Source organism: Solea senegalensis, linkage group LG5, assembly GCF_019176455.1.
Source record: "Solea senegalensis isolate Sse05_10M linkage group LG5, IFAPA_SoseM_1, whole genome shotgun sequence".
NCBI lineage: Eukaryota > Metazoa > Chordata > Actinopteri > Pleuronectiformes > Soleidae > Solea > Solea senegalensis.
Window position 1 is genome coordinate 10198431 of NC_058025.1, and position 27692 is coordinate 10226122.

The window sequence follows — 27692 nt, forward strand, 5'->3', positions numbered from 1 at the left end:
CAACAGTTTGTGTGTTTGTTTTTGTAAAACAAGCTTAAAAAGATTTTCTTCCTAAATGTGAATATTATATATCTATTATATATTATATCTGGTTTCTTTGCTTCATATAACATAGAAATCATTGAAACTGAATCATTTCAGTTTGTGGACCAAACAAGACGACAGAGAACATCATAATTTCTAGGTTTGGGAAAAACTGCTGAACATTTTTCAACATTTCCTAACCAAACAAGTAGAAATAATCGTTGAGGCCCTACCTTTATTACATGTATCACCTTTAAATGACAAATAAAAAGAGACTCAAAAGTCACTTTGAGGATTTTCACAGTCCAGTGTGTGTACCATATGCCCCAACAGCAAATTGGTTAAACAAATATCTTACAGTGCTGCCATTGTTAGAGCAGAGCTAAACGCCATAACATATACGTGTGGTTAAAGAAGGCAGCGTACCACTCCACGAAGAGCATTTGAATTATGGGTCATCTGTGATGGCGCAGTAATGGGTGGCCTTCACTTCGAGCAGTCTGCCCTTCATCATCAGAGAGCGGCACTTAAGCCACTGACGAACAGGCAGCAGCCAAGTGTGTTTATGTTGTAGCTCCTCGTGACGCAAATTAATAGCAAGTCACAAAGAGGTTTTGTGTGGGAAATGTTAGAAACGGCAATAAAAGCAGTTTATTTTGTGTCTCAGGCTAAAAGTGACTAAGAAAACAAAAAAGGGATTCAGATTGTGTGTGTGATTCAGCTCAGGAAGGATCGTGTGAATGGATAAAATGTTATTTTTCTTACAGGTAGCTTCACCATAACAGTGACAGTTTCCAAGCTACCTCAAAAATGTCAAAGTCAAAATCGCAGAGCACCTGATGCTGACAGATTACACAGCCGAGACAAACCGTTGATGGCTCAAAAGAGAGAGGGACGCATGTTTTAACATGTCGGAGAGAAACTGCACCCCTGAGTGTATTTTCTCAGGCCAAGAAACAACACCATAACCTTTAGGTTGGTATCTACTCTGCATTTTTTTATGTCAACATACTCCTCATGCAGGCTGGGTCTTGTACTTTGAAGGCTGGCTAATAATCAATACCACAGATGGATCTCATTCTCATGAACTCAGACATGTTCAGTTGAGCTCAATGCACGTTAGGACAAGCTGCAAGTGAAGCCGACTTAACTGTGCCGTTCAATTGGACTACTGTACTTATCCAAGTATAGACTATGGGTGGGGAATCACAGGGTAACTCACGGTATGATACAACATAATTCCAATAATATCACAATACAATCAAGCAAGACAATCATATAGCAATACGAAGGACCACGATATATCACCAAATCGAGATTTTGACCCATTCCTAGCACTAGCAGAGAATCGATTCAATGACTAAAGTGTGTCCGCCTCCACTGCACTAGGTGGCGATGCATCGCCTTGTAGCATGTTAGTATTACACCATTTCCAGTTTAGCCTACAGCTCGTTGTTAGAATGTCAAACACTGTTCTGAGTCTTCCTACCATCAATGAACTTTAAAATGTTCGATTCTTTACACTGACGGAGCATAAATTTGGTCTCTTCAACAATCCAAAAACATGGATTTAATATAATAAGGTTCACATCTATTTTAAATTTAACACAATAATTTGTTTGGGGTTTTTTCTCTAATGTTGTGTAAACGTAGTGAGTGTGACTGTAAATAAAGCAGGGGGTCTCAGTGGAGCGGGCCATGCCAAGCAGCTCCTGCCCTCACACCGTGCATACAACCACCATTTAGACAGCACAGACCCGGAGTCAGCTCTGCCTCAGTGACTCACCCAGGTCCTGCTGAGTCAAGAGCAATGACTTGATGCTCATAGAATCATGCTGAAACAGAGAGTAGCCAAGGGGATACAAATGTGAGCTTGCTACATCTGTCCAATGTCCACATGAAGGTTTCGGGGGGCACTGGTGCCAATCCCAGTTGACAAAGGACGAAAGGCACAGTACATCCTGGACAGGTCTCCAGTCCATTACAGCACCACATAGAGACAAACGTCGACTTTTGGACATGTGGGAAGAAACTGGAGAGCCCGGAGAAAACCCACACTCACACAGAGAGGAAACGAAAACTCCAAACAGAAAGGCTCGGACAAGGACACGAACCAGCAACCTTCTTGCTGTGAGACAACCTTGCTAGCCACTGTGTGGCCCAAGCTTGTGATCAGCCAACACTTGAACTCCTCTAATTTCCCAAAGGTGTTATAAGTTTGTAAAATTGCTTTCATCTATCTACCCATTATTTAAAAAGGTACAAACTGGCGAAATGAATGAGCCGAGCAATGAATTGGTCAAACTCTAATAATTATCCATAATTCATCCACAATGAGGTTGTTTTTTTGTGTTTCTTTGTGTTTCTGAATGTGTCTGTTTCTTAGCATCTTAACTGAAGAAACATTAGAGTGATGTACATGTAGTTGGTGAAGGGGAGGGGCGTGATCCGAGGAAGACACCATTAAATTTTGTATTGGTATTTAATGCAGAAAATGTTTTTTTTAAGAATATACAAAAATTAAACAAAATATACTTGAAATACTCCACCTTTTATACGGAAAACACTTTTTAAAGATTACAAACTGTCATAAGTTTTTTTACTGCCATTTCTGTCACACCAAATATGATTTTGAATAAACCATCACAACTACATTTTATGAATATTAAATAAAGTAAAATGCTTAATACACTTCTGCAAATGTACTGTATTTAGCTAATACTAAAGTGAATATTATTAACCATTTTCAAAGGGCTTTGCAAGAAATATTTAACAATTTCACCACCCAGTAACATTTTTGTTGTGTAAAAAAAAATTTCTAAATGTAACAATAATAACAATTATTATATTTTTCTTCAATATCAATACAACAAAGCATCGGTGTATATATAACAATATAATGTTCATTGTTTCATTGTTGATTCAATGATTCATTTTGACATAAAAGAAAAGTTGTTATGAAAGTTTTTCCACAATTACTGTTTTCAAGAAGTCACAAATAACTGGTTTGGTCTGTATTTAACACTCATATTTTATTGTGACAATGATTAATATTGATATTTATACCAAGTGACAGATATGTATCACAATACTGATTTAATACTTTCATATTTTTCATGATATTTTGCTTGACCCTGAATAAGATTCAGACTAATTGAATTCTAATTGGTCGGTCGTTTTTTGTGTGTTTTTTTTTAATCGGTCCAAACTAAACATTAAATTGTGATGTGACATAAGACTTGCTGCATCTTCGGAAGTGTATGTTTTAAAAAAACAAAATGAACTGAAGTAAACCCACTGTCAGTTAGTTACCTAGCAACACGGCGGCACAGCAATGACAAATTGATGGCTTGCAATGCTCATCACATACCTGTACCTGTCGCTGGGCTCAGCTCACTCCAGCAGTCTGTCAGTCAGGCAGCGAAATCAAAGTTCAGCGGCCTGTCGATCTGTCTGTCCGTCTTTCTCCCTCTTGTTTCGATTCCCCACTTCCAACAAGTGACGCGGGGTTTTCTCTCCTTCAGCTCCACGCAGCCGCCGACTGAGCGAGGTGTGGAAATGATGCCATATCTGAGGTGAACGCATCGAAAAGTCCGCCTTCAGCAGATGAAAGGCTGCGGGATGGATGACACGCACAGAAACACCACCACCATCTTCATGGTTGTCAGCTGCGCGCTGCTCTCCGTGACTTCAACCGCTGTTTCTGTTTACAAAATCTGGCCACATCATTGCACCGGAGCGCCGCACGCTGGATTTCCTCAATCGTCAGAAAAGGCCACAGTAGCTATGGTAACGTTAAAATGTCCTTGAATATCCGCGCTGCCCTCTCGCAGGAGTTGACGGTTGGGTCTCGTCTCGTGGCGGCGGCGGGAGAGGAGCCCGTGGCGGCGGTGAGTTCAGCGGCGGAGCAGCAGCGACCGCCTCCGTCCACATAACCGGGAAGAGCTAAGGGTAAACAGACGACGAGCTCTCGCCATCGTAAGTTGTCACTCCTCAAGTCTCAACCGCCTGCAAGACTCCACACACAGTTCTCTCAGGCACGACACCAAAGTGCCTGCAAGGTAACCCGGGTGTCGCGAGATTTCCGTTGACATTTCAAAATAAAAGTCCGACCTGCCGTTTCTGTTGATCAACGCAGCCATTCCCAAACTCGCAAAATCGGAAAATCCTCTGAGGTCCAACAACATAAATAACAATTTACGAATTATAATGAAGTCGTTAACATTCATAATTTAACAAATACTGAAATGTACATAAAATGTCACAATACTGCACATGTATATACAATATATACATGTATATACAGTATGTGGGTATATATATATATATATATATATATATATATATATATATATATATATATATATATATATGTGTATATGTATGTACGTATACATGAACATGGCAGTACATGTAACTAGAAAATTTGCCATTGTAACATTTTTTGTCATTACTATAAAATGGTGATTAGCCGCCACCCCTCTACATGTTCTTGATGAATAATAAAAATAGACATTTTGTATTGGCAAAGTTTAATGTAAGAATAAAAACTGCAAACGTTGTCAACAGTAGACCACGGCCCACACTTTGAGAATCAGTATCCTAGAACAACTTCTCCACAGAATATACACATTCAATTTATCATCCACTTTTGTCTACAATGACAATTTCAATGCAAGTATACTGTATATCAGACCCTTCATGTATTAAATAATAAAAACTCATTGTATCACACACATTTAAGCTCTCATTAAAAAAAGAGAATGCCCAGCAGTTCAAACTCAATTTAGGATTTTAGTTTACAGAATTGCTCATATAACTTCCGGTGGATGTTTTTACATTGAGGGCGCTTGACTGAAGCACAGACCTGGGTAGATATACAGTAGATGAGTTCCAATGGTGGGGCGCCCCCTGCTGGTAGTGGGGTAATACAAGTGTGCGCTGGTTTCATCATCAGAGTGATACAATTTTTCCGTAGACATCACCATTTTAATGTCCAGAGTAAAGGTCAAACTCTTTTTTACAGTCATGTCCTGTGATATTTTTATTTATTAATGGATGTATATAGTGTGACTGTATGAGGCTATGGTATTGTGAATGGGTATTGGGTATTACATACTTTTAATATATTTTTCTACTTTTAATATTTTATTTAATGACAGTACAATACAATAAAGAATCTTGAATCTTGACGCTTGAAGACAAATAAGTTAACAAATAACAACCCACTTTATGAAGACACAAGATATCATAATGTTCATAAAATATTGAAAAATAAAATACAGAATTATAAAATATCAAAATTAATATTATTTTGATGTTCATGCACGTGTGGAGTGTTGTCAGATAGAAAGCAACGATACACAAAGTATAGTTAGTTTGAGTCTATGCATATCTGCTTTATTTATGAAATACTTTCAGATTAAGAGTTATTTCCTGTAAGCAGACTTGACTTCAGGTCACCAACCCTTTTTTTTCCGTGCACTGCATCATCTCTTACGGTAAAGTCTACACTTGGGTAAAATATGCAAATACTTTCTTCTCAGAAGTGAAGTTTTCACAAGCGGATCTGAAATGCTACTGAAAAACAAGCAATCTTTGTTTTTCTTGAATTAAATCATAAAGCCATTGAAGTCTCGCTTCTTTTACACAATCACCCAGATAACACCAAGCAATTTTTAACCAGACTACTATTCGGCTTAAATATAGACATGTATTTAAGAAGTACTTGTTCTTCTTCTTGTCACGCAGCACATGGAAATTGACTTCCTTTCACCGAACTCTTTGACGTGTGTGCACCCACAGCGTCACACTGCACTGAACCTGACACCCCATCTCACAGCAAATAGTCCAAATCGGAACAAACCACAACTCTTTGTATTCTTGATGACACACAAACACACACAAAAATGTCACACAGTGATAGCAAGATGGTTTGGAAATTATAATATATGCCTTTTTTACGTGTTTTAAAGGAACTTCAAGGAACTGAAATTTCAATACACAAATTGTGAAGTTCACATTAGTCATAGTTCACATTATGAAGATGTTTTTTGTTTTGTACATTAAAGTGAATAAAACATATGCATAGATACAGTATACTGCATTTGAATGGTGACCCTTTAAGACACACACAAGAATGACACAATCAAGGTTGAAATGTACCAAAAATTAGGGTCAGGTCTAATGTGGGCACTAAAGATAAAGTTCAAGTAATTAGAAATGCACTTCTCCCCCGTCCATTATATCACTGAGATGTCGTCACAGGTCATCAGAGAGATTGTCTTTTTCCTGTGACCTACATAGTTTCCTGATTGACTAATTATAGTCCATGTCAAGGGAGGGAAGTGGACGTCTTGCACCACAGTTCAATCCGCCTGAAAAATGACTGGAACTAGTTTTAAATGACTGTGTTCAATGCTCACATTGGTCCATTAGCTTTTTGTGAATCAAGTAAAAACTTGAACGGAACAATTTCATTTCACTGGTCCTTGGTGCTGCCTGCACCTGAAGTCAGCAATTGTGTTATGTAATGTATCAACTGAATGGAAAATAAATGAATTGAACAAGCACACCTGCTTCCTCTGGTGGTACTTAGAGGAAAATACTGTTCTACTGTATATACCAGGGTATGTGATCAGAGTGGAGCTGAGGAAGACACTCACGTAGGAGCGCAGTGTGTAGAAAATGAAACAAATACCAAAACAAAATACTAATAAATTAATAATAATTATAGTCACCTTATCTCTCGCTACATCGTAACCTAATTTCACTATACCAGTGTGTGAAGTAAGGAAGAGGAGGAGAAGCGAATTTATCTAGAGCAAATTATCTTATTGGGAATAAATCTGCCTCCTTTGAAAACACAAAACTGGGGCTAAAAACAAGTTATAATAAAACTAAAAATAATAATAATAAAATATAAAGGGAATAACAACTGCCCAGGCTAAAAAGATACAGTGATAAATACATAAAAATACACACATAAATACATACACAAGTTCAATAAATAAAAGGTGTATTGCACATAACCCTTATCCACAAACCTTCAAGTTAATTTGACTCTGCATTCAACAACGTGAACATTTAAATAATTAACATATTTAAATTGTATTCATTTTAAAATATATGTTGACACATTTATCTCAGTTTGTGTCTGTAAATTACAGTTTCTTAGGATTGGGCATATCCATCCATTTTAAACAGATCTCTGACCTGCTGGTGTCCCCCATAACCACGACTAAACATGGAGAAGCTGCCTTCAGCATTTATATAGCAGTAAATATCTGGAACAAATTTCCAGAAGAGTGCAGGTCTGCTAAATCAAGTAATTCTATAAATATTAGCCTGAAAACCTACCTGTTTGGCACTGTGATTAAGTAAAATTAAAATGATCATGATGTCAACCATAACTGCAACTTTTATTTACGTTTAATGTCTTTCTTTTACCTTTCTATCTAAATGTTTTATTGTGTTTTACTCTCTTTTACATCTTTAATACTGATGTATTTGTCTTTCTTTTAATTGTAAAGCACTTTAAACGGATTCAAATAAAAAAAATCAAGTTAAAAGTTGCAAATTAAGTTTAATTCCTACTTGCGTATTTTCCAGACACACGGTGGCAGCAGAGAGTCAATACGCATCTGTAATTGTAGCCATGAAGAAAAACAGCTATGTTGATTGGCTGACAGGCCGGAAGTGTATAAAACGACAAGAAAAACAGACATAAATGTCAACGTTGCATGTCAAGATGTAATTATTTGGGGGATTTATTGTTTCTGTTTGGCGAAATACAGAGCGATGTAATTCCCTCAGTCGTTTTGTCTTTCTTTTACACTTGACGCCATTTCGTCGATTTAAAAAGATGTCACGGATTTTCACGTCCTTCAGATTTGTGTTTCATGAATCCTGGCCGCTCGCGTTGAGGAATGGTAGCTGTCCCAGTAGGTCTCCCCTTCTCAGAGCGCCCCCTGCTGGACTGACCTATGTTTGTGCGGCCGGTAAAAAGGACTTGTTGGACCTTCCTGTCCTAAATGAGGACGAGTTCGAGGAGCAGTTTGTGAGAGGATCTGGACCTGGGGGTCAGGCCACCAACAAAACCAGCAACTGTGTGGTGCTCAAGCACATCCCCACTGGGATAGTAGTGAAGGTAAATATGTCTTATACAGTCTTGTATAAAAGTACCTAAAAGGGATACTTGAGTAAATGCAAAAACATCTTACCTGAAAATTACTTTGGTAGAAGTTAAAGTCACTTATTTATAACGTTACTTAGGTAAAAGTCTTAAATTATATGACGTTTACTCTACTGAAGTATCAAAAGTAAGAATTGAGCCATGGTAGCTCAGTGGTGGGACGACTTGTCTTTCAACTGGAAGATTATGGGTTCAATTCCTGATCAAGACACTAGACACAAACTTTCAACACACAAATTTCACTCTGATGCAAGTTTGTGTTTGTGTTCATCTAAGTTCATCTATTAATTGTACTTGACATAATTACAATAAGAATACATACATGGCCAGTAAAATAATTTAGGAAGGTGTTATAGAACGGCTACAGCAACCAAGAAGATTTGCAGTAAATCTTTAATACCTAAAGTTAAATTGGTGAACACTGAAACCATCTCCATCATCAGTTTTGCATGTTTTTGTTTTCATCCTTTCATTGTGATCAATGTGTAGTGTTATGAAACTAAGCCGTCAAGCCAAACACAATTTCCACATGTATGGACAATAAATTATTTTTAATTTAACGACTATGTCTCTTTAATCTTTTGTTTCATGTCCTTTTCAGTGCCATCAAACCAGATCTGTGGAGATAAATCGAAAGCGTGCCCGAGAAATTATGAGAGAGAAACTTGATGTTGCAGATAAAGGAGAACTCAGTGAAGTTCTCTTAAAGAAGAAGGAGTCTGTGCTGAGGAAACAAGATAAGAAGAAGAAAGCACACGAGAATCTGGAGAGAAAGAAACAGTTTAAAGAAGCATTGGTTGCAGACTCCAGACATGGGAATGACACCGTTTAATATGTTTAAATATAGAAATGTCATGTACTTTATGTTTGTTAAAGATAGAGTAACATAACTTGGAATGGCCATTGGTCTTTCTTTTATATAACTTAATCATGCAAAGTGGTGTTAAACAGAACATGGTAAAGAAAGGAGGAAAACAATTATTTAATAATTATAAAAATTGGTTACTCTGTCAATTATTTTTTTGTTTAAAAATAAATGTCAGAAAATGTTCGAAAAAATGTTGATTAGTATTATCAAAACCTGTAAATGATTATTATATTATATTATATTGTTTTAATCATTTATTTTTCTTCAACCGTTATCTGGTGATGGTCTGTGTAACTGCTGACCTTTTTATGGTGAAATAATTAATTTTCTCCAGTAATAATAATAACTTGCATAACTAATAATCAGTCCTCATTGAGAAAAAATTAACACAGTTGGCAAACACAATTCAGACCCCCAGGACCTGCTAGTCCCGTGACCTGGATAAGCAATAGAAAACAACAAGAACAAGAAAAGATATTAATGAAAACTGTATTATTGCTATTTCTACTAGTGGTAGTATATTTACTTCTATATTGTATTCATTACTATTATTCATAAAATTATTAAATTATTTAATTTAATGACACTGATTCTACTATACTTATGTGATTTGTGATATAATGTTACACTGCTGTACCATACTGCCTATATAGTTATAGGCTGATATAGAATATCCCTTATCTCATGGTCGGTAGAAAAGGTATTTGATTTGATGACTCAATTTGTGTTTGATTGCCAACAAAAATTATAAACAACGGAAGACACGTAAATCCAAAACACATGAAATTTAAACGATACAAATGGTTTGGTACATTCAAACGTTACCGTGTAAATATTCTTAAAATTCTCCGTTTACTGTTTGAGTACGCTGCCCGGACCAATATGGCGGCGACGTAAATGCATACGTCTACGCTCGTGCCCCTCCCCTAGTGGACGAAATCAGCCAATGAGCGCAGTGGTACGGTTTTTAAATCGACCACGTTCTCACCGCTTCACTCAGCGGTGCTGCACCGATGTGAGTCGTTGTGGGAAATAGTGAGTTTTTGAGACGAGGCGACACTGAACAACAGACTTTGTCACCAAAGACTGAACAGACTGACATGGCAAAAGGTAAAACTTGGTAAAAAAAAACAAAAAAAACTTGTCCAATGCACCCGTTCTGTAGTGCTGACGTCATGTATTCTACAGTAATTATTGTGTCGCACAGCTGTAACAGCTGATATTACCCTGCGTAATTAGAGGACTAAAGTTGGTTTGTTTACAAAATAAAGGTCACATTTGAATAGTGTTGCATGAATTACAGAGCAGCTTAACTGTGTGTTATTTTCCACGTTTTTAAAGGGAAGAAAAACGGACAGAGAACTGTTGAACATAAAGTCGCTTCACAGACTTCAGAGACAAAGGAAAACAAACCGGCGACCAACAAGGTACGTGACGTCTTATTGTCTGTTTTTACTGCCCAGAAGTTTCTATGTTGCTATAACGAATAAACTTATGTAACATGGAGGAAAGGAAACGTTTGACGGGAATCTCTGATATTATCATTCATAAATTACAGGACGCTTCCTGCTGTTTGTAGTCACAGTTGCCCCGACTCCTTACTGACCCTCACTAATTAAAGATTAATATTCACCTGTGGAAAGACAATATACCCATGTGAACACCACAGAGTAAACACTGTATAAACAAGTGAGCAGCATACACTAGCACTACATGTATTAAAAACCAGGACCGGACTACTAAAGCTGCACTGTGTGCAGCTGTGTAACTTGTATCACTAAATACTGCTTTGGCGCTTTTCCATTATCAGTTATAGCATGGCTCGGGCCGACCTTGTTTTTTTTTTTGTTTTTCCATCAGCTATAGTATCTGGTACTTTTCAAAGGGAGCTGAGCTGATATTAAAATGTTGAAGACTGCTGGTCACTGATTGGTCAGAGAGTGTCATCATGAGCATGACGTCCAACACAAGAACCAACCCAAAAAATGTAGAGCAGTTAAAATCCTGTACATGTGCATTAACCTACAACATTAAGCAAGGAAATTTCTAAAATGTCAGTGTTTAACAGAGGAGTCTGCTGTATTTAGCAATGGCACTGCTGAAAACTGGAAGAACTCAAATAAATAATGTTTTTAATTAAGTGATTCCAATGATCCAGTACACTGAAAACAACGGCTCTGTCCGTCACTAGTTTGTGTCACGTATAAAACAACTTTGAAGCAGATTGAGGAGGTACTATGGAGTAATGGAAAACGACTTGCCCGATACCAAAGCGCGTAGAGTTGCTTCCCAGGCCTCAGGGGAGCCTGCAAAGCGTTCTGAAAGGACATTTGTACATCCATATTGCAACCATTCTCTTCACAATAATTTCGGTATCTACCTCACTCACGTGTCGGAAAACGGGTTAATCCTTAACCTCACTGCTGTCTTGCTTTGCCAGCACAGCTGTTTTGCTTCTACCCTTCCTCTCCATCAGTAGTGACATAAAATGTATCACACTGCTCCCACAGACACAGAACAAAACATTACTACATTGAGAGTCATGTGGAGCTGATGGACATAATCATTATAGATTATAGTGGACATTAGTTTATATTTATATGTTACACACTCCAGCTTCAGTCATTTTCAAGTTAAAATCACGATGTGAAAAAAATTAGCAGTTTGCAAATAGCCGTGGCTGCAATTAAATCCACATTCTTTGCTAATTTAAAATGCAACAAATGTTAGAATAAAGTATATATCAAGTATAGCACTAGTTAATATTTTGACATTATCTCATGGAAATGGTTGTTCTTGGGCAAATGAGCTCTCAAGTAGGGCTGCAAAGACTACATTATTCAACTATTATGATAATTAATTTAGTTTGAGTATCATATTTTTAATGATAAAAACAAGGGTTCTGTTTTTTGTTTCTTAAATGTGAATGTCTTCTGGTTTCTTTGCTCCTTCTATAAGAAAGAAATTATTAAAACTTAATAATCTTTTGTGTTTGTGGACAAGACATTCAAGAACATAATTTCCTGGATTGGTAAACACTAATCAACATTTTACAGACCAAACAAGTACTGAATCAATCAAGAAAATAATAAGCATATTAATAAATTATGAAAATAATCACAGCCCTACTCGAGTATATTAATATAGAAACAGGCGAACCAAACATAACATCAGTCTGTCTGTTCTCGGTTGAGAGATGGAAATGGATACAGGCTTATTTAAAACAAACATTGAGGGGCTTGTTTTCTATTGTGTGGATGCACACTCAATTTCCCTGTGCACTTTGATTTAGTTAATAGTGAGTTCTATGCTTTCTAACATTAGGAGAAAATGCTTTCTGCTAGACTGGAAGTGTATTTGCTGCAGCACTTGTTTTCCTCTTACGAGAGTGTGGTAAGTCCGTGTCTGTTTGGCACATTTTGGTGCACAGTGACACCTTGAGAAATAAAACATTACTTGCTTAACTTGGTGCACAGAAAGTTCTCCAGAAAGTGTTATATTCAGCCAGAGAAACCATACTTAAATTTATCTACGTGAAGCATTGTTTAGGTACTACAGTCGGGGGGGTAAACCTGTTACCATGGAGACTGCCAGTTAACGATCTTTTTGCTTCAGTCTGCTTTTTCAGCAATCAGTGCTAAGAGTCTTGAAGTCATGTGCGTCATCTTGGATTTGGCCCAGCTTTACTGTTTCATCAATTTGAAATCTTTTGTGTTTTTCAGGATTGCATTGGTAAAGTACAATCGATAATCCAGTGTCTACGGAGTCCGAGTAAACCTCGATCCCCTCTGAGTGACAGTTCAAGCATGTTGATCCCGGAAGGTAATGAATCTGAATCTGTGGCTCATCCTGACACGTCAAAGCTGAAAAAAGGTGAATCCCTTTTTAAAACTAGTACAAACTAATTTGACACTAATGCTCTGTGGTCATTTATAATACATGTCATCTACCAGTCACCTTTTTCTGTCTACACTTGTGTTACCATGTGTTCAGCAGTTCCTTGTGTACCACAGAAAAAAATTGAATGGCAGCAGTGTTTACTGACATTCTCTCTTAAGACACAACTTCTTTGTTTTTGAAAAATGTCAATCTCTAGATTAAGGCTTGGGAGGTGGGGGCAGCTGCTAATGTCATTCTGTGTGCCTTCCTCAATTTTTTTTAGATGTACCTAAAGAAGTGAAACGCGATAGTTGTGAGTCCAAAGAGCAGAAGGCTGAAATGCCTTGTCACAGTCATGGGACCAGGGAGCAATTCACTGACCAGCCCGATCAGAAAGAGACAAGCACTTACACAAACCAGGTCAGGTCTGCAGCAGACGGCAAAGTTTCAGCGTCCAAACCTCGCAGCAGAACTGGTCACAGAGGTGGAACAAAAAAGTGAGTGCGCAAAGCAAACATTGGTGTGTATGTATATATATATATATATATATATATATATATATATATATATATATATATATATATATATATATATATATATATATATATATATATATATATATATATATATATATATTATATATGTGTATATATATATATGTATATATATATATGTGTATATATATATGTATATATATATATATATATATATATATATATATATATATATGTATATATATATATGTATATATATATATGTATATATATATATGTATATATATATATATATATATATATATATATATATATATATATATATATATATAAATATATAAAAAGAGGACACTGGACACTTGAACAGCCACATTTGGAGTCCTAATCTCATTACTTTTGATGATGTCTGTTTTCAGGACAGATAATAAAGCTTCCCAAAACAGAAAGGTCACAGACTACTTTCCAATCCGAAGAAGTAACAGGAAAACTATGGCAGAACTAAAGGTTTGTGAAAAGAGAAAACGCTTGATAAGCAGACTACACATTGCTGTCAATATTATATCACCTTTGCTATATATGTACTTTAAAAAAATGTGCTTTTTCTGTGTGAAATCATGTCAAGATTATGCAACTACATACAATCATTTAAACTCTCAACAGAGTGAAGAACACAAACATCTTGACGACCTGATAAAGAATGGCACTGAAGATGGAATGCAGGTGATATTTAATGATTTGAATGTTGTGGTTTTTAAGTTGAGAACACACAAGTATTTGTGACAATTTCTTGTCTTTTTTTGACAAATACAACAAAACACTTCCCACATGTGAAGCTTTACACAAATGTGATTTTTGACTGTCAACAGGTGAAACACATAGAAGGAAAAGGAAGAGGGGTGTTTGCTGTCAAAGACTTCAAAAAAGGAGAGTTTGTTGTGGAGTACCATGGAGACCTACTGGAACTAGCGGAGGCTAAATTAAGAGAGGCCCAGTATGCTGAGGATCCCTTAACAGGCTGTTACATGTACTACTTCCAATATCAAACTAAAACATACTGGTAAGTTAAAAAAATCACCACATGGATTGACATGTTATCTTAAACATTCCATTTGTTCATCCATGTGATGTTTGGAAATCATTAATTGTGATGGGATTTATGGAGCTGAGGCAACATCCATAACAAAAATGCATAAATTCTGCATTCTGAAAACAAATGCTGTCAGCTCCAAGGCTGTTTTTTTTGTCTGGATGACGTAGGTACCCTTTATCTACTTTTTACTTACTTACTTTCACCTCAATGCCAGTCTTAAAGCAGAAAATTGCTCTGAATTTTGGCAATTGTTTTTTTCCTCCCCCCCACACGTATTACTTCCTGAAACTAAAAAAACTGCAGAGGAGAGAATCAGCTTCCTGTTTACACTAGCAAATGTGATATGCTATTTTAGGATTAAGTATGGATGGAGATTGTTTGTATCCAGAGCCAAAAGTCCATACTACCACATTTGCATTTTAAAAAAGGGGTTTCAAAAAATATCAATTTACTGCAGTTATAAAAACTAGGGCTGCAACGGTGAATCCATTATTAAATTAATTATCAACTATTTTGAGAATCGATTTATGGGCTTGAGCTTCTTAAATGTGAATATTTTCTGGTTTCTTTGCTTTGTAAAAAAAAGTTATTAAAACTAAATAATTTTTAGACAAAAATAAGACATTCGAAAACATAATTTCCAGGTTTTGTAAACACCAATAAACACTTTTCAACCATGTCTGACATTTGCTCAATTAATTGAGAAAATAATCACGTATGAAAATAATCATTAGTTGCAGCCCTGATAAAAATACTGTCTATGTTGTCTTCCTTTTCTACGAAACATTTTTTTTTTTTTTAAACAAGTAGTCCAAAAAACCTCTTGGTTTTAGACTTGGTTGGTCTCTTCTTGTAAAATCCTTTCTAGGCTTTTTTGGTCTTGACCGGCAAGTCAGATTTTTTATTTTTCTGCCCATCTTGTGTTGTTTTAAGTTTAATTTGTATTTCTTGATTAAATTACAGTGTAGATGCCACAAAGGAAACAAGTCGGCTTGGAAGACTCGTTAACCACAGTAAAACCGGCAACTGCCAGACACGGCTTCACGCCATCGATGGAACCCCACATCTGATCCTGGTGGCCTCAAAAGACATTGAGGCAGAGGAGGAGCTGCTGTATGACTACGGCGACCGGAGTAAAGCCTCCATCATGGCTCACCCTTGGCTCAAACACTAAAGTGTTATGTATTTGAGATGAATTGGTGCTCTCTGATGGTGATCTCTGTTTTTTTTGTAAAAAGATGCTGTAGATGAGCAGTCCACGACATTTTTTAATTAGGATAAAAAAAGAAGAGAAATTAGTTTTAAATGGATGCTAAAGCTTCAGCTTGTGAAACATGTATTTTTTTTGCAACAGCTTTTATAACCTTTTATATTTTTCTTATCTATATGTAGCAGATTTAATATTGGAAGAGGATTTCCCCTCTGGAGAGTTAAAGTTTCCTTTTTCTATTAACTATAACTGTAATATTCATTTCTGCTAATTGTAAATTATTACCTGTGCTGTAAATTGAAGAATAAACAGTTCAGCTCATTCCAGCTGTCGTTATCAACAGTAAAGAAGGCCTGGAAACGATGTGAACTGTGTTGCTTTAAGATGACACTCTGATTGCACTTGCTGTCATTTTAACAATCTGACAGCTGTGGAATGAAGTGACTTCACACAGTGAATGACTTTCATTAACAGAGTATATTGTTAATTGTTATTGTGCCAGAGTTATAAAGACATGCATTATGTAGTGGAACGGCAAATATTAAATTACCTCAGCTAAGTGCCAGTGGGCTGAGTTGACTACTGTAGACTTCTTTGCAACAACATAGTATAGTTTTTAATTAAGTTAGATTTGGAACGCATTAGACTAAACTAAATCAAAGTCAATTCTGTCCATCTTCTTTACTGTGCTCCCTTCATCCATTCAAAACTTATCTACTGAGAGAAGTCATGAATTATGAGTCTGGTTTAGGACTTGAATAACACAATTATTATGATTTCATCATAATTTTGTGATGTGGCCCTTCTCCCGGTCTTTGACGATAGAGTGAGGTGTGTTTTAAATTACATGAAGACTTAATTTCAAGCCTAAAAATAGACCCATAACTTAATTTAAAAGTGAATGCATCCGCCGTAACTGCCAACAGCAACTAGATAATACTTTTCCAGTTTCAATTTGATAACTTCATCAAACCTTTATGCAAAATATACATTTGAACCAAACTTGATTATTATACAACATTTTTAGGCTACAATAACCAGTTAAAAATACAGCGCTTGTTAGATTGAGAAATGCACATAGTAAAAAATAGTCAATATAGGAGTTGACTGATGAGAAAATTGTCCCGACAAATCCTGTTTGTCTTCTACATCATCAGTTTCCTTGTGAAAGGGTTTTTTCTTATTTTCGCCTGAATGAAAACCTAAGAAAAGAAAAGGCCCAGAGTTAGTTGAAGGGGTTTGTCGGTGGATGAACGTGGAACAGACGAAGAAATAAAGGCAAGGCAGACTGTAATTACTGACAACAGTCTGGCAGACAAACTACCAATCTCCAAATTCTGTCTTTCCCCTCATTCAGCCCTCACACAAACATCCACAGCATCAGCACAAATTCATTTGGTCACAAGTAAATCATTAGGACACGGACTGTGAGAACAATCCTTCTCTTAGCTCACATCAGCATCATGTGGCTGCTGCTGCAGTTTTTCTTGAAACCTTGCCATCACTGTGTAGCTAAACAAACAAATTTTATTTTTTCGCAGATTACGTCCCGTTTGCTTGAATAATCAAGCCTGTTACTCACAGTTTTCCTATGCTCGTCTTCTCTTCTTTTGCATCATTTGCTGGCAGTGGACTGTGCTCCGTCGCTGCTGGCGTCTCCAGATCTACTTCCACCATGGCTGGTTCAGCCTGTGGCAGAATCCCACTGCAGAGCAAAGTAGTGACATACATTACAATCGGTGTGTAGTGGCTGTGTACCTGATTTCAATGTCAGACTAGGTCACTTCGTCTGCAGTATGATGTGTATGCTAAATTTGACTCGTAATCCACAGAAATTCATTCACATAGTCCATATGAAATCCAGTGGAGAAGAGAAATATGTAAAAAAAATACTGCACCAATACAATACGTGTACTTTCACAAAATCAACACAATTCATAGCCGCCAGAACAAAAATGCATGCCAGTAATCCAGTCTATCTAAGATATTAAGTAACTATAGCTATAAGTAACTATAGCCACACATACTGTAACCATTAACAAAGTTTTAAGGAATTACAAACTACTCTGATCAACAGACTTCATACTACATATGCACGTGAACAGCCGAATGAAAGAACAGATGCTGATAAATCACGTAAAAGTTAGATGTGGAGAAAAAAAATTACACTGGTGGAGTAAAGCACTATGACAAAATAAGAGAGTTGTGTCAGAAATAAAAGAAAAACAGATAAATGCACACAGTCCTGGAGTGGAGTCGGTCACTCACCTCTTGTAGAGCTGAAGCTCCTCCTGAGCCACCATGAGCTGAGCCTTCAGCTGGTTCCTCTCCTGCAGAACCTCCTTCAGCTCCTGCATGGTGAACCGCGGCCTGTTTGGGTCTGTCAGGTCCACCACCAGCTGGTTGGGTCCCGCTGTTTGCTTAGAGGCAGACAGAAAAGGCATCTTTAATACATCCATTTTTGTCTGGTATAAATGTTTGGCTATACATCATATTCTTTAAGATCATTACATGTTCCTCTTATAAATGTAGTACACATTATTGTTTTAATGTGTTAAAATAAAACTGGTTTCCATTAAAATGTCTTTCCAACAATGTTTTTGCAAATATGGTAACAGAAAATGTGATTAACTCTGGGAGTTAGTTAATCAAAAGAAGCAGTAGGTGTAGCATAATTTAAAGTCACCACGGAAAAATAAGAAGGTGCAACTTGATGACTTAAATAATGAGCACCAGTAGCTGTTGATATAGTTGCATATCGTTGCAGCTTCCCATGTATTTTTGTGGTTGTAAGCAATGTCACTTGCAATTTACATCTTTGTCATTAAGAATTGTGCTTTTATTTTGTTAGATTACTGTCAAAATAATACGTCTTGTTAACGGATCTTGAATATATGTGATGAAAATAAAATAAAAACACACACAAATGGAAAGAGGAGAATAATATAACACACAGTGACAACATGAGAGCGTTAAGCTCCAGTAAAAAGTGGAACAAGTTAAAATAATGATTGTGATTATAAGTGACATAACTTGGAGAGTTTTTTGTGGAATATCCATTTAGCTTGTGCGTTGGTTTAAGGTTTTTCATTGTTCAGAAACTAAAACTGCATCATACCATCACTATATTTTAACTGAACACAACAATAGTAATAATGTCGCCGTTTCCTCATCCATCCACACATATCTAATCTCGCCAACTGTTTATGTCAGAGGCCTCAAACTTGCGGCCCGTGGTCCACACGTGGGCCCACAATCAATTTATTCCTGCCCGTCATTATCAAGTAATAATGACTTATTTCTGTATGTTTTTGTTTTTATAAATACAATAATATTGCATCATGAATACATTTATATTGTGAACTATTTATTGTTCCATATCAAAACAAACACCATTATTTTGAAATTATGTCAAATGTCATGTATTTTTCTCAAAAAGTATGACTTTTTTTCACTTGACTGACCCACTACTGACCACATTGAGTTTGAGATCCCTGGTTTATTTAATTTAATTCAATTCAAAAATTCAGGGCAGTTATACATAACAGATAGACGAGTTAACCCTTTTATGACCATCATGATAATTTGATTTTATGGTTGTGGAATTGTCCAAAAAATGTCAATGAGTAAGATACTTTCACTATCAATATCTGGCAGTTATTCAACCTTTTAGGAATGACAGTACTGAGAAGCTGATGTTACAAATCTGTGACGTGCTAGTGAATCTTATCTGTGATTGGACGGTCGTTGCATGGAAGTCCTGAGGGCAACTGTAATGACAAGTATATGGGCTCAAAGCTCTATGTGTGCCCCCAATCTCAGCTGACATAGGGCGAAAGGCAGGGTCACGCTGTGGACAGATCGCCAGTCCATAGTTTTTGATTTTTTTAGACATCAGAAACGGTCTTGGAGTTGCAGTAATGAGAGAGATAGTATTTCCAGTGCAGTGAAGCTGGAGTGACATTTCAGTTATGTGACAGGAACGTCCCTCAAGTAGGAAATCCCAACTTCTGACTATGAGGAGGGCCCCATGCCTGTGTTTGGCTCCGGCCCTAAAATGAGTGGATCCGCCCGTGCACTCACCGTGATCTGTCCGGAGGAACTCTCCTTCATGATCCTGTCCAGTTCACTCTTCAGGTTGTCCCGCTCCATTTTCATCTCCTCCAGAGACAAGTTGTACTTGTTGACCAGAGTTTCAAACATTTCCAAAACGCGGACTATCCTGAACTGCAGGTCCGACACTTCGTCCCCCGTGCTGCTAATCTTCAACAAATCCCGTCCGATCACGTACGAGATGTCATAAACATCTTCAACCGTGAGCTCAAACGCGTCTTTCTCAAAAGCCAGAGCGGGAGACGACGACTCCTCACCGAAATCCATCACGGTGAACGAGGAGGCGACTCCTAAACACAAAGTTAACCTAGCTAACTTCACTCTCTTCCACCAGCGACTAGCAACGAATCTTGCTTTAGAGCCGCAGATTGAGACTTTTTTACTGGCAGAAGGTAACCAACTTCCAGAGGAGCAGCACTTCCCCCATCACTCAGCCGCCAATGGCGTGACTCAGTGAGCAGCAGAGGAGGGCAAAGTATCCTAGCGACAGGTGAGTACAAAGATCGTCTATGGACCAAGAAAACTAACTCCACTCATCCACAGTGACAGCAGCTCACAATTGTTTCACTTCCGGTCAATCGGGCGCCTCGGAATCAGGTGAGAAACCACGTGATTGTGCTTCATTCACTTTTTCTCTTTTATTCACCTCATATTTATGTAACAGTTGTCTGTATGTATATTTCCACAAAATGTATTTTTGCTGTCCATTGTTTTACTTGACAGACATGTGGAACCTTTGTTTGTGGCACTATGCATTGTGGCCTTGAACGGCATTCTTTTATGTTTTCTTTTCGTATGCACACTTTTTAAAAAAAATATATTATTATTTCACATTTTATATAATTTCTTATTTCAAATGATTTGAGTATTTGGTTGAGGGACTCTGTGTGTGGGTGGGTGTTTTTATGCAATAAGAAATTAAAATAAAATTAAAATTAATTGAAATGAATGCCATGAAACATAAATATAACATTGATCATCAATTTAGGCAAACACTCTCTTAACAGGTGCATTTTTGTGTTTGATACACAGTCAATGGTAGTTAACAACCACAACACGAATAACAACTAAGAAAAATAAAACTTTATTATTATGTTAATCTGAACGAATATTTGCATAGAGGAAAACAGAGGTACCATGAAATCAGACTTAAAGGTCCAGTGTGTTAAATTACAAAGGTACATTGACAAAAATTGAATACTTGGAAGCATGTTTGTATTTGGTGTATAATTGCTTTGGTATTCCTAGCATCAGTGAGTCCTACATTTGTTACAATCCACAGTCTCACCACAAGATGACACAAATTATTTCGCACTGGACCTTTAATCCTCATGCATCAGTTTTTTGTAAAGTCATTAAGAACAAAAATGTCCACTTCCAAAAAACTGCTATAAAATCTTTACAAAATAATTTTTGTTCAGCATGTTTCTGCATAAAACTCTTTAACAACCTCAAAAATACTAAACATTCAATCATTTTGAGGGTATTACCTGTTAAATGCCAGTTTGATGTCACTGTTATTTATAAAAAAAGCATTATAAGTTTTTGTTTAGCATCAAATTTAAAATGAGTCATTAAGGACAAGGACATAATGACACATTCAAGACTATTTTTTTTAGTTTAAGAGATTTATGCAGACAAAAATATGAATCTGTAATGTTTTTATAACAATTTTTGTAAGTGTACATTTTTGTCTCTAATGACTTGAGAGTATGGTCATTTTTTTCTATTAATCCAAATAGAAAAAGTACATTTTGAATTTCAAATTTTGATTTGAATTCTCACTAAAAATGAAAGCCAAAACGATGGCCAGATCAAGAGGAAACATTTGCCCAAATGGATAAAAATGTCCATAATGATGTCCTCACAATAATATGCCATCACATAGAGCCACATATTACACTCAAAGTCCCAGCACCTTTTGTGGTACAGGTGGCTTGACCAATTTCTGACTTCTCAGGAACTTAAAAGTGCCTATTAAGGCAGTGCTACCACTGATAGGCAAGTACAATATAAAGCACAGTGACATAAATTCTGTACTAATAAAAGCAAAGGAGAGAGAACATCGGGTGCTAAGTTCTACATAAACTCTAGCAGGCACAGATGATAATTTTTTAAGCAGCCACAAAACCCTGAGTATTTTGACACTTGTAAGACTGTCCACGTTCAGCCACTTATCTCGCCTTTTACTACTTAGTTTCATTTTGCCACGCAAGGTAATTTTTTTTACCAAAATGTATTTTCTTGGCTAACACTACTCTTAAAACATTTTTTTTAAATTCATTACAGTTTTGACTTTGCACTGATCCACAACATTACAACAGGTAACAGGTTGTGCCCTGATGAGTGTCTTTATGATTTTGTGAATCCATGTAGACAAAAAAATAATCAGATTAGGTTTTAAATCACATAAGAAATAGTTAAGAATTAACTCATTTTTGGATGGTCAAAAAAGATAAAGAATTTACACTCATACAAAGGAAACAAGTCTTCGGATTGGCATCAACGTTGGATCATCTGTGATCAAGCCGGCTGCCACCATTGGCATTATGGCAGTGAAGATCCTGTCCACAGTGGTGACACAGCAGAAGGGAATCAAGAGAGAAATTCAGAGTTAGGGAGACGCATTTTTGTGATCTTGTCAACCACTCAGTGATTTACATGCACAGTTTAATCGAGCTAAGCTAAAACAGGCAAGCAGACAACTTGCTGTCTGTGAGGAAAATCAATCATTGGCCGTGTACATGTGACTCCCCAACACAGAAAACTCCAGTCCGATTAAGTGTATACATGGAGGAGTTATCGGACTATGAATCACATTATGGTATGTTAGTCTGACTCAGACTAGCTCGATTTTACTCGGACTAACATGTTTATATGACACTCAGAAAACCAAACTATTGTCTTAGTCCAACTCAAATTTGACTTTTAACATGCATGTTAACACACTAAATAATAATGTGTGTATTATTTAATCCTGTAAAAACAGTTGCGCTTATTAAATGATGTTTAATTGTTAGTTTGTGTCACAAAATTGTTATGTCAACTCACAAGCGCCGTATTCCTGACTCAGGCTGATCAGTGGAATTGGTGCACAGTGGAGGAGATGGAGAAAAATCAAGGGGGCTGGTGTCATCCTCAGACTCATTGCTGAGGGATATTGAAGAGGTGTGTGTTAATGTTTGCACCATCATCTGGTTAAACGTATTAGATTCTCAAGTTTGCTGACACAAACAGACCTTTTGTAATAAGCCAGTTCTTCCTGCAGCACAAAGACTTGTGCCTTGAGTTCATTCTTCTCCTGCAGGACGTCCCGTAACTCCTGGAGAGTAAAACGAGGTTTGTCTGACTCCTGCTCCAGGCTGTCTGTCTCCTCCTCTAGCTCTGTATCAGCTGGCACCCTCTATGGGCAAAATACAGTTTGACAATTGCTCTGCACAGCATGGACATAATGAGACCAACACATAAATAGGTAGCTGAGAAATTCTGCATTAGGCCACCAAGAACCACCAGTGAAGACATGGTATGCTGTGCTAGATATAATATTTTAACAGGCCTCTGCTATAATCACAGTGAGACTGTAAATATGAGCCAGCTTAAGGAGATGTTACCAGTAACAAAGTTGTCGTGTCCTCATCTTTTTCACGCTCGTCCTCAGTATTTTCTCCATTAGATGGGCCTGGGAGAATGGAAGGGCCCTTGTTGTGCTCAAAGCAGTTTGCCAAGAATCCAGGATCACCTCCACACTCCATCCACACTGAATTTGGTTTAATGGTGTCAGGTGGCGTTTTTTCCGAGATCTAGAGTTGACACAAGACAGTCACTTACTGTAAATACAACAAAACCTTATCAACTACAACCAGACTTAAGTTCAGCCACACTAAAGCCCTCTTTACACCTGGCATTAAAATGTCTTTTCCGTGATCGGATTACAATTGGACAGTGCCTGATCACTTGTAAGTACAGGTGTGAATAAACCTGGATCAAGTTGAGGACAGATCGTAATCCAATCTGCCAAACCACTGCGGGAGGTGGTCGAACAGAAGTGAGAATGCAATGAGTTTTTGACGCGTCTTCCCCCCACATACAAAAAATACGTGAGCAGAAATACTTTGATGACTCCAAGTGCAGCTAACATGAAAGTGGCGAAAAAACTGCAGTATCTGCTTTTCCAATTGTCAAAGACGACTTCCTCCCCTGCTTCGAAAAACAAAGAGGAGTTTATACATTAGTGTGACTTCATGTGTGGCTAACGTTGTTGTTGTTGTTGTTGAAATGGCAACCCACAGGATGTGACATTGTAGTCTGCTGCTGAACTATATTTGCAGAAGAAGAGGTCGAGGTGACATAAGTGGGCAAATGACTGTGATCAAATAGCAATATAATCTTGATGTGGACATCGGAGATGCTTATTAAACAACGTGTAAATGGGTGTGGTGAAGCGATATCCATTCATCAGATCACAAAAAATGCATTTTTAATGCCAGGTGAAAGAGGGGCTTATAGTTTCTAGCCTGCTGAAGCAAAACCTTTGTTCGTAATACCATCATTTGTGATGATGATGTTGAGGGCGAACACATCCCAGAGGACTCCTCTATCTCAGTAAGCGCTCTCTCCAGCTCCCACTCCCGGAGCTCCTTTTTCAACCTTGTGACCTCCAGCTGCAGAGCCCCAACCTCCTGCTGCTGTGCCTGGGCTGCAGCCTCCAGCTCAGCCCTCTGCTGGATTAGTGCCTTTCCCTGAGCTTCCATCACTCCTATTCTGCGACGAAGGTCCTGGTTGATCATTATCAGCCGATGTTGCTGCATCTGGAACTATAGTTGAGAGGATATACTGTAGAAACTATGAAAACTAATATTCTATCAGGGGACAATATCTGTGATGTATGCAAGCCAAATCCTCACTGCCTCAATATCCTCGTTTCTTAGCGTTAGCTCATGGTCTTTAGCCCGGATTTCATCCCTCTGCTTATCCACCATGCCCTCCAGCTTCTTCATAACTCGTCTTTCTTTTTCTGACATTCCTGCAGATATAATAGAAAAACACAGAAAAAAACACATGTAACAACATTGTAATAAAAGGATGTCCATTTATAATGACAGCTTCAGCCATTGTTGTATTTATAAGAGCAGGCGTTATAATACTCCTTCTTCATGGTTGCCTCTTTCATGTCACCACATTACCATCCAGCATAAAGTGTACATTGTACAGTTTCTTGTGACTAACTTGGGTAAATAATTGTAACGTAGACAAATCTGTAGTAAGCACTAACACAGGACACATATCAGATCTATGTTGAGACACTCAGCCAAGACCAAACTGATGTATTCACTTCAATAAGATACAGTACAACACAACATGTATGGGAAGACCAAAAGGCAACACACTACAAAACATACTGTGTGGACAGAGTAATTATTGTTCTTTGATATGTTTATGTTATATATATTATGTTATATATTTATGTTATATATATATTTACATTTTTATATTTTTTCCAAATATTACTTAATAATTAGCATTAGTGAATCAATGTGTCCTGGACTGAATTCCACAACAACTACTTTACTATGGTTTGGTCAAATGTAAAGATAACATAGTCTAACATATTGTAAATCTACATTAGATTAAGACGGTGGTTCTCTATTATTTTCTGTCGTACCCCCCCCCCAGAGGACAGAAATGTTTTCATGCCACCCCTGAATTGAAATACTATTGAGAACCTGATCATTTTTAGTTATTTATCTGTATAAACCACTGTATGAGTTGTCTTGCCCTGCCTCTCACCCCCGACACCTCACCCGCCCCCCACTATTTGAGAAGTACTGGTTTAAGATAAAATAATAGTTTATTGTCTGTTTGCATTCACCATTCTGACAGTTTCAGACAGTAGACCCAAAAATATGGCTATAAAAATATAAATCCATAACATACATAAAATACTTATTAGATTAGATTAGAAACCTGCAGAAAAAAATCTGATGTAATTACAAATGCGTAAAAAATACTCTGCCATAAATCATTTTAAAAACAGATTTGTCAGACTGGTTAAGAACTGCTGCTGCAGGCGACCCACCCTCCTGTTTCTGCAGGTCTTCCTCTGTGACCGGGGACTCTTTGTGAGAGATGCTCACTAAGAGCCTCTTATTCTCTGCCTGAAGCTGAGTGATTTGAGAGAGCAGGTCCTGGACTTCACCTCTCCACACATCATCCACCAGCTCCAACTCCTGAAAACAGACACAAGTGAAGGGACGTCACGCCTCATCATTGTCGGGTGTTGTTTTGAAAAAAAACACATATAAAATAAAAAACACATATAAAGTATGTCACATAAATATCAAGCTTTGTTGCAATCTGCAGTTTAACCATAACATGTCGGTACGACTTACACACTGGAAAGTTGACACTGCAGTGCATAACCTCTAAATATAAATAATCTTAATTTCAGTCAAGCCCTTGGACTGGACTATTGGACTATTGACTCTATACTGCCCCCACGATTTCCGGTGGTAGGCGCACAGTGACCGACAAAATTAACTTTAAGTATGGACGAAAGGCTCCGTCTCCGTCTTTGGCCTTAACACTGCACACAGGAAGTTATTTGAGTTGCATCAAAACAGAAGTGCTACAGTACCATAATACTAGTTCAGCACAACACTATTTAAACAAATGCTAAGAGGTGGGGGCCCATGAAAAGTATCAGAAAAGGATTCTTGTGCTTAAATACTGCAAATTCCACAGTTTGACCATAATGGAAAGTGAAGGAGTGAGGTTGGTGCAAGGTCACCAAGGCATATGTCATTTTAAAGCACTGGCAGTGTTGTCGCAATTACTCAGATTTCCTCAAGGGGGCGACAAAAAGTACAAAAGAGTCAAGGACAAGCACACAGAGTTGCACATATTTTGTTTTAGGGACACTGGCTGCATTGACTTCCACTCATTTGTCTTTAACCTTATCAGTAACAAGTTACTGCCACACCTTAACCTAACCACAAGTCAAATCTTTGCCCTAAACTTACTCAGTTACTCAGCCTGACAGCCTGCTTCAGGAGGACTAATTTCAGTGTCTATTTATGTCCGAAAGGTCATGAGGAGGTAACACATACATGCACACACACAAAGAGAGACATACAAGTTGATATGAGAACAAACGCACCTTCGTGTGTTTCCTTTCCTGCTCGTATCTGTCGCTCCGCTCCTGCCGCAGTCTCTCGAGTTCCCTCCGCAGCTCCTCGGTCTCCTGTGCGGCGGCTCCGCGGCTCACCAGCGCCTCCAGCAGCTCCAACACCCGCACCACCTTCGGCACAACCCCGACCAGACACTCGCACCCAAACCTGTCGATAATCCGCTCAAACTCCTGCCCGAGGAGCGCCGCAATGTCGTAGATGTCCGTCACCGTCAGCTCCGCCGCGGGCCTGTCCAGCGCAGACATGACGCAGGTCTCCATGTCTGCCGTGTCTCTGCTTCATTTACACCTCAGTCATGACATTCAATCTCTGACACAAGCCGTCCGTCCGTCCGTCCGTGAGACTAACTGTCGCTGTGGAAAAACGAGTTCCCAGAACAGGCTCGATATGAACTGTGTCCGGACATGGAGGGAAAGTTGATAAAGGTGTAGTAGCTAACGTACAGACAACAAACGAAAGCAACTACACCGAGAACCAGTAGTTTGCTGTCACTAACCAGGGCCGTGCACAGACATTGTGAGGGCCGCTGCTCAGGTAAAAAAGGGGGAACCATTCAAACTGACATGGAAATGTAATGCTGTGTTTCCTTCACAGAACAATTTGGTACAGTTTGGAATGGTTAAGACCTGGGTC

General features: G+C 37.8%; 5 protein-coding genes across 10 annotated transcripts in view; 2 read left to right on the forward strand and 3 right to left on the reverse strand.

Annotated features, from left to right (window-relative positions):
- The window catches only part of LOC122769931 (membrane-associated phosphatidylinositol transfer protein 2-like), a 48469-nt gene extending 44403 nt beyond the window's left edge, over positions 1-4066 (reverse strand). For 4 of the 6 annotated variants that reach the window (XM_044026840.1, XM_044026841.1, XM_044026842.1 and 1 more), the window contains exon 1: positions 3395-4066. The gene's annotated coding sequence lies outside the window, so the exon portion shown is untranslated. The remainder of the gene's footprint in view (positions 1-3394) is intronic. The other 2 variants (XM_044026839.1, XM_044026844.1) reach the window with 2 other exon arrangements.
- Positions 4067-7721: 3655 nt separating this feature from the next.
- Positions 7722-9108, forward strand: mtrfr (mitochondrial translation release factor in rescue). Its single transcript, XM_044025281.1, has 2 exons — positions 7722-8173; positions 8820-9108. Exons 1-2 carry the CDS (start codon positions 7889-7891, stop codon positions 9048-9050), a joined length of 516 nt encoding a protein of 171 aa, XP_043881216.1. The 5' UTR covers positions 7722-7888; the 3' UTR covers positions 9051-9108.
- A 567-nt stretch (positions 9109-9675) lies between these two features.
- kmt5ab (lysine methyltransferase 5Ab) lies at positions 9676-16122 on the forward strand. Its single transcript, XM_044025279.1, has 8 exons — positions 9676-10196; positions 10428-10513; positions 12809-12959; positions 13249-13462; positions 13876-13963; positions 14120-14179; positions 14326-14516; positions 15513-16122. Exons 1-8 carry the CDS (start codon positions 10187-10189, stop codon positions 15721-15723), a joined length of 1011 nt encoding a protein of 336 aa, XP_043881214.1. The 5' UTR covers positions 9676-10186; the 3' UTR covers positions 15724-16122.
- A 95-nt stretch (positions 16123-16217) lies between these two features.
- On the reverse strand, positions 16218-20417 carry rilpl2 (Rab interacting lysosomal protein-like 2). The gene is made up of 4 exons (XM_044025280.1): positions 19843-20417; positions 18028-18179; positions 17342-17464; positions 16218-16961 (listed from the first exon to the last, which is right to left on the reverse strand). The coding sequence occupies exons 1-4, from the start codon at positions 20137-20139 to the stop codon at positions 16940-16942; spliced, it is 594 nt and encodes a 197-aa protein (XP_043881215.1). The 5' UTR covers positions 20140-20417; the 3' UTR covers positions 16218-16939.
- Positions 20418-20988: 571 nt separating this feature from the next.
- On the reverse strand, positions 20989-27562 carry LOC122769021 (RILP-like protein 1). Its single transcript, XM_044025278.1, has 8 exons — positions 27029-27562; positions 25949-26099; positions 24777-24895; positions 24417-24686; positions 23484-23672; positions 23112-23275; positions 22924-23022; positions 20989-22436 (listed from the first exon to the last, which is right to left on the reverse strand). The coding sequence occupies exons 1-8, from the start codon at positions 27317-27319 to the stop codon at positions 22343-22345; spliced, it is 1377 nt and encodes a 458-aa protein (XP_043881213.1). The 5' UTR covers positions 27320-27562; the 3' UTR covers positions 20989-22342.
- Between the last annotated feature and the right edge of the window lie 130 nt (positions 27563-27692).